Source organism: Crocodylus siamensis, chromosome 6 (genome assembly GCF_052110815.1).
Source record: "Crocodylus siamensis isolate JL-2025a chromosome 6, ASM5211081v1, whole genome shotgun sequence".
In the NCBI taxonomy this organism is placed as follows: domain Eukaryota; kingdom Metazoa; phylum Chordata; order Crocodylia; family Crocodylidae; genus Crocodylus; species Crocodylus siamensis.
Genome location: NC_143400.1, coordinates 19,668,086 through 19,675,179, shown reverse-complemented (window position 1 = coordinate 19,675,179; position 7,094 = coordinate 19,668,086). Strand labels below are relative to the sequence as shown.

The following is a 7,094-nucleotide window of genomic DNA, read 5'->3' as shown; positions in this document are numbered from 1 at the left end:
CCAAGCAAGCTATTGGTAGAGTGACATCCAAGATGGCTGCCTGTGATTTGATGCTCAAGATGGCTGTTTCTGAACTGCTCTCACATGGATTTCCAACATGGCTACTGGTGCTCTGAAATCCAAGATTGCTGCCCACATTGGATTCCCAAGATGGCCGTTCATGTGCTGATATCCAAGATGGCCACCTGTGCACTGAAACCCCAGGTGGCAGGAAGAGTGGCAAAATCCAAGATGGCCTCCCTATGGGGTTCCAAGCAAGCTAAAATCCAAGATGGCTGTCTACACGGGATTCCATTTGTCTACCATCCAAGATGGCGGCTAGCCACCCTTCCCTGATCCTCATTCTAGTGAGATGGTTGCTTCCACGGCACTTCCTGTTCCTGTCGCCGTGATCTGCAACCAGGCATGGAGGGTTCCCAAATCAAAGATGGCCACCAGCAGGCTCTTTCCTAAAGGTGGAACTTCCTGCTCTAGCATACAACGTGATGATGATGGTGAGAAGGCAACCCTACAACCAAGATGCCCGCCGATTTTAATGCCCCTCCCCCACCTCCTTCCTTAACTTACCACTTGTGTTCAAAGCCCATCCTTGGCCTACCCTCAAGATGGCCACCACTATAGTCCTATCCTTGGCCTCCAACCAACCGTAGACCCTTCCTTGGCCTATGATCAAGACAGACCCTAACTTTCACCTGCCACCAAGATGACCACCAGTTTGGTCAAGGCTGCCACTGCCATTGCCCCTTCCTCAGCCTAGCGTCAAGATGGCCATCACCACAACCCTTCCTATGATCTACTGCCAAGATAGCCACCAGTGCAGCCCCTCCCCGTGGTCTACCGCCAAGATGGCCATCACCACAGCCCTGCTTAGGCCTACTGCCAAAATGGCCTTGCCTCAGCCTGCTGCCAATATGGCTGACAGCGCAGCCTGCCCTCCGCCAGTGCCATGGCCTTGCTTCAGCCTACTGCAAACATGGCCGCTTCTGTAGCCACACCAAGATGGCTGCCATCATCACCTCTGCCTCAGCCTACTGCCAAGATGGCTGCCATTATTACCCCAATCTTGGCCTACTGTCAAGATGGCTGCCACTACCGCCCCGTCTCAGCCTACAACAAAATGGCCACCACCACCACCACCCTACCTAAGGCCTACCACCAACGTGGCTACTGGTACCCCTGTCAGACGGACCCATCGCCCCGGAAACGAGCCAGAGAACGTCTATTTTTATCATCAAGACTTATTTTGGCGGGGCCATACGGGGCCAAATGACCTCCACCTCTTTATTGCCCTCCCCCAGACTGGAATTGCCCCCCTGCCCCCCCCACCCCGGGGACTATTTTTCTGCCCTATGGAGGGAGACAAGAAATATGGGACTCTTTTTACTGAGGGGAGGGGTGGGGGGAAATGCCAGGGTTTTGCCCCCCCCGGCCCCGGGCCTCACTTATCTGCCCCAGGGGGGGCAGCTGGGGGGGTGGGGGGCATTTTTAATGCGAGAGATGAGACTTTCTTGTAAATATAAAGAGAAAACCGAACCCCCGAGCGTGCCGTTGAGACTGCCTTTTTCTGTACCCCCCTTCACTTAATTACCCGTGGCCTTCAGCTGCCCCTGCCAAAAAAAAAGAGCTCCATTCCCCTTCACTGGTCACCTCTCTCCTCTGCCTTATCAGCCTCCTCAGGAATGCCCCCACTATCTACCCCCCCAGAATTGCCCCTTCCGCCCCTATAGCCATCCAGTATTGCTCTCCTGCCCCCTATCTGCTCCCACCTCACCAGAATTACCCCCCTGCTTGTATCTCTCCTCCCCCCAGAATTGCCCTTATCTGCCCTGTTCCTCGAGAATTACCCCCCATGCCCCATCTGCCAGAATTGCTCCCCACCAGGAAGTGCCTCCTGCCCCAATATACCCCCCGGTAATACCCCCAGCTACCCTACTAGGGAAATACCCCAGCTACCCCTACCCCCCAAAATTGCACTCTAGCTGGACCTGCCCCCCCACGATGCCCCCTTCCCCAATCTGCCCCCTCCAGATTTACCCCCCTACCCTTATATGCCCCCCCCGCGAGGCAATGCCTCCTCCACTCCTATCTACCCCCCACCCCCGCCGCGAGCGGCTTATTTGCCCCCTCCACTAACCGGCAACTACCCCCCTTCCCCCGGGGAAGCCCATGTGCGTGCAAAGGTGGGGGTCGGGAGTTAGGGGCACCGGCGCTATAAACAGCCGCCCGCAGCTGGGGGGGAGAGAAATGCAGCAGGTTTCTATGGGGAAAGCCCCTCCCCCGAAAAGCTGCCTTTTTTAAAGGCAGGGAAAGGGATGCCGGGAGCCCAGACGCCTGGGTTCTCTTATTTCTTCCGCCCCAAAAACGGAGCGCGGCCCCTTTAAGAGCAGTCTCCACCCCCACCCCCAAGCTGGTCAGTGGAAGCGACGTGCGTGGATAATTCCTGAAGGGGGGGGAACCCAGGCGTCCGACCCCCGTTGCATGGGTACAGCGCCCCCTAGTGAGCACAGCGGAACGCGGACTCGGCCTGCCCTGCCACCAAGTCACAAAGGCGCATCACAAAGGCCCCGGGGGGAGGAGCACGGAGATATCAGGGGACCCCCCCCCCGCACCCGCCATGGGGCTGAGCCCCTGCCCCCACCCCGGGGGTTGCTGCTGCCCCGCCCCCGCCGCCCCCCTGGTCCTGCTTCTGCTCCTGCTCCTGGTGCTGCAGTTGGGCCTGGGCCTCTTGTGCCAAGTGAGTGAGGGGCCAGGACTGCCCCCCCCGCCCTCATTCCCGATCTTTAGCCCCCTGCCCCTCCAATGCCTCTCACTCCCTACCTGCAGTCCCCCCACCCCCAGTCCTTATACCTGCTCTCCAGACCTAGAAACATTGTTGTTCCACTCGGCTCTACCCCAGACTCAGCCGCATTCTCCCCCCTGCAGCTTACCGGTGCCCTCTGGGGGCTGCTGCAAGAAACCAGCACCCCGCGGGGTAAGTATGGAGGTGGAGGGGGTATCTGCCCCTGGGAAGGAAGTTGCAATGGTTAATTGCCATTCTCTCTCTCTCTTCCCTCCCAGAGCCGTCCACTAGGAAGCCCCTGCCCCACTGCTGCCCCCCTGCCCTGCCCTGCAATTGTCCCTTCTGCCCCCCTGAGCCCTTGCGGGTCATTATGGACGTGAGGCTGGAGCCCCCTCCGCCCCGGCAGCCCCTGGCCCCTCCCTCTGTGGCAATCAGCACCCAGACCCCCCCTGGCTTTCCCCTCCTATGGCAGAAGGCAGGGCAAGCGGAAGGGAAGGAGCAGAAGGGAGGGGCTGGGTGCAAGAATGAGCAGGGCCCCCGGGTCTACCTCTACCCTGTGCAGCCCCCCCGATCTCGCACCCCGTCGCCTGAACGGACCCCCCAGGGACAACAGGGCCCCGGGGCAAAACCCAGGGACCACTTCTACCAGGGCACCGAACGGACCCCCCAGGGACAACAGGGCCCTGGGGCAAAACCCAGGGACCACTTCTACCAGGGCACCGACCCAGCAGGCGAGTGGGTGTATCGTAGCGTGGGCCCCCGCAAAGCTGCCCAGCACCAATAAACTGGGGAATCCAGGCATCCAGGCTCCCTGCTCTCGCACCCCTACCCCCACAGACCTCATCCCCCTGCCAGAACACAGGTGTCCGGGCCACCGCACTCAGCCCCCTCCCCTCCCAGAGAACCCAGGTGGCCCCCCACGTATAATTATCCTGGGGAGGGTCCTACAACTCCCAGAAGCCTCTAGGGCGGACATAGCCTACAGCTCCCAGGATGCCCTGGGCCCTCTCAGTGGGTGGGATGAGTACCGTGGGGCTCAGGTGTGCCAGGTGAGGTGAACACCTGTCCCCTCCCCCCACCAGGTGAGGGGGGGGCTGGTGCCCTGCACTCCTGACCTGCAGCCCCGAGTAGTACCCCTCACTCCCAACCCACCCCAGGATGGGGGTTCGGAGCAGTTCCGGGTGTGTTTGCCTCGTTAATCCCTGACCTCCCAGCAGGAGGCATCATGGCTGTCCCTGGGGGATTCCAGGCTGTCCCCCGCCCCTCCCCTGCCCGGCCCCTCATGGACCTGGACTTCCCCTCGGGGGCCCGGGTGGCTGAGCTGAACCAGCTGGTGCAGGAGCTTTGCCACGGGGACCCAGGTGTCCGGGCCGCCCCAGAGCTGGCTGAGCTCAAGGACTTCGTGTTCGCCTTGCTGGGTGAGTCAGGGGTGACCACACGCCCAGCACCCAGACAGGGGATGGGTCTGGCAGGTGGGAGAAGGGGGCTTGGGCACCTGGATGCCTGGGTTGTCCCAGCTGCTGTTTGAGCTCCCCACCACCCCCACCCCCCACCCCCTGGCATGGCTAGATGGTGTCAGGTCTCCGCTGGGATTAACTGCAAGCTTCTGGGACACCTGGATCTTGTGCCGGAGGGAGCTGGGGGGTGAGAGCAGAGGGGCTGGGAGGCCGGCACGCCTGGTTCCTTGACCGACCGGGTCTGGGCAACTCCTCTGGACACCTGGGTCCTTCCCCAGGACTGGTGCAGAAGCTGGAGGGAAGACTCCCGGCGACCCCGCGGCTCCTCTTGCTGTCTGGCGGAGCCCGCCGGGGGACACTGGATGTGAACCCCGGCGTCCTGGCCCCCTACACCCCCGGCCGTGACTACGATGTCGACTACACCCTCCTGGTGCCCATCCTGGATGCCCGCCTGCCCCCGGATCCAGGGGGCTGTGCTCCGGGCTATGCCAGGCTGGGCCTTGCCTCTCTCGGCCCCACTGTCACCCACCGCTGGGCCGACTGCAGCCGTCGCCGTGGCCAGGAGGTCGACCTCTGCCCCAGCCTGGTCTCAGCCCACTTTTCCCGTTCCTTGGTGGCCGTTGCCCGCCAGGCCCACCCACACCAAGGGGGTTTGGAGGTGGAGCGAGCTGATGCCCATGGCGGCCTGGTCACCCTCATCCTCCGCCGGGGGCCCCTGCGGGCCCTGTATGACGTGGCTCCCGTGGTTGCCGTGCAAGGGTGGCCAGAGGCAGCCCGGGACTGGCTGAGCTATGGTGGCCATTTTTGGAAAGGCCAAGTGAGGCTGGAGGATGTGGCTGCCAGCTTCTACCTCCTGCCCTGCCCCGGGCCTTGCCCTGAGGCCTGCGGCCTGGGCGATGCCTCTAGCCTAGCTTGGCCTGAGGCCTGCAGCTCCTTGGAGGCCTGTGCCCCAGGGAAGGCCAGTTGCCTGAGTGACAGCCTTGGCCCAGTTGAGGCCTGTGCTCTAGGTGAGGCCCATTGCCAAGGCAATGCCTCTGGCCTGGTTGAGGCCTGTGCCCCAGGTAAGGCCTGTTGCCTGGGCAACAGCCCCAGCTCAGATGGATGCGAGGCCTCCAATTTGGTTGAAGCCTGTTGCCTGGGCAATGGCTCCGGCCTAGCACAGCCCGAGGCCTACAGTCCTGTTGAAGCCTGTTGCCTGGGCAACACTTCTGGCCTAACAGGGCCTGAGGCTATGGAATGCTATTCCCTGAGTGACCCCCAAGGCCCAGCCTGGCGCCTCAGCTTTGCCAGCAGCGAGTTCCACCTGAAGACAGCCATGCCCCTGCCCATGCGCCAGGCTGTGCAAGCCGCCTTTGCCCTCCTGGCAGGGGTCCTGGCGGGGCCAGTGGGTCCGTACCCCATCCTAGCGCAGGCACTGCAGGCCTGTGACCGCCTGCCTGCTGGGTACCTTGGCCGGGAGGACAGCGTGGCCCACTGTCTGCTGGGCCTGCTCGATGACATGGCTGCCAGCCTCCTGGCAGGCACCTGCCCCCATCCCTTCCTCCCAGGCTGCGACCTCCTTGGAGGGCGGCCATGGCCTGGCCTGGCCCTTCAGGTGGCCGCTGTGAGGAGGGACCCTGCCAGGCACCTGTGCCAGGTGGTGGACAGGGTTAAGATGGCTGCCAAGATGGTTGCCAAGGGGGGGCGGCCATGACAGGGAGTGAGCAGGGGAGGGGGGTGATGGTTACAGGACACCTGGGTTCCATGCCCAGGTCTGGACATGAGGGGTGAGAGCCCGGATGCCTACATTCCCTGGCTTGAGAAACTTGCCCTTGATGTGGCTGCTCAGGGATCCTTGTTTGTATGACATGAATGTGCCAAATAGGGGTGTCAGGAAAGTGGCTTTGTAATCTATGGGGTGCGATAATAAATGTGTCTTTTGTCAGAGGATCCAGGTGAATTTGTCTTGGTAGGAGGCTTGGAGGCTGTGGGTCCGGGAGTGAGGAGCACCAACAGGGCTGGGGGGAAGGATAGGATGTCCTTCCCTCTCCCGACCTGGCTGATCCCAAAAGCCCCATTTCTGGCCCTTGTCCAAAACCCCAGCTTTTCACCCTGCCAGGCCCAGCGCCAGCTCCCGGCAGCCTTCACTGGGCCTGGCACTGGTCCCAGTCAGCCCTACCCTAGAGCTGGCTGCATCTCAGCCTTGGGTCCCTGTTCTACTTCACCAGGACCCACCCCAGAGCTGGCCACACCTTGGGGCCGGGGGGGGTCTTGCTCAACCCCTCACTCAGCTCTGAGATGCAGCCAGCTCTGGCGTGGTTCCCAGATGAGTGTAAGAAGAGCCTAGTGCTGAGATGCAGCCAGCTCTGGGGTGAGTCCTGGCTGAGTGTAACAGCCCCCCCCTGCAGCTGGTCCCAGGTCTCTGCCAGCTCCATGGGCCCTGCTCCAGGCCCCGTCAGCAGAGAGAACTGGCTGGAGGCACTGTGAGTTATTGCTCCCTTTGCGCGGGGGTGGGGGAGCCTGGACCCTGTCTTCTTTGTAGCTCTGGGTGTGTCTCTACTCTGAATCGTTTGTGTGCGCCACACTGGACTGGTGCCCCTCACTCCCAACCTGCCGCCCCCTGCTCCCCCCCAGCCTGGCCAGTGCTCCTCGCTCCTGACCCACAGCCCTCTGCCCCCCATCCCCACATTCTGGCCGGTACCCCTCACTCCCAACTTGCAGCCCCCTGCCTTAACCCCCCACTGGCCCAATCCCTGCTGCAGTTAGTGGTGCAGAATTGAAGGCTGTAGCCCTGAAGGCGGGGGGGAGCTATGGATCAGGAGTGAGGGGCACTAGGCAGACTTCAGAGGGAAAGGACAGGGGTCTTCAGGTTGAGAGTG

At 62.2% G+C, this 7,094-nt stretch overlaps 1 protein-coding gene across 4 annotated transcripts; it reads left to right on the top strand.

Annotated features, from left to right (window-relative positions):
* Nucleotides 1-2,602: 2,602 nt before the first annotated feature.
* TMEM102 (transmembrane protein 102) lies at nucleotides 2,603-6,157 on the top strand. 4 transcript variants are annotated; one of them, XM_090055613.1, is made up of 5 exons: nucleotides 2,603-2,734; nucleotides 2,923-2,971; nucleotides 3,058-3,510; nucleotides 3,997-4,197; nucleotides 4,515-6,157. In XM_090055613.1, the coding sequence occupies exons 1-5, from the start codon at nucleotides 2,615-2,617 to the stop codon at nucleotides 5,927-5,929; spliced, it is 2,238 nt and encodes a 745-aa protein (XP_089911739.1). In that variant the 5' UTR covers nucleotides 2,603-2,614; the 3' UTR covers nucleotides 5,930-6,157. The 4 variants fall into 4 exon arrangements, with proteins under 4 accessions (XP_089911739.1, XP_089911741.1, XP_089911740.1 ...); XM_090055616.1 differs by having other exon boundaries at nucleotides 2,642-2,734; nucleotides 2,859-2,971; XM_090055615.1 differs by lacking the exon at nucleotides 3,058-3,510.
* The last annotated feature ends 937 nt before the right edge of the window (nucleotides 6,158-7,094 follow it).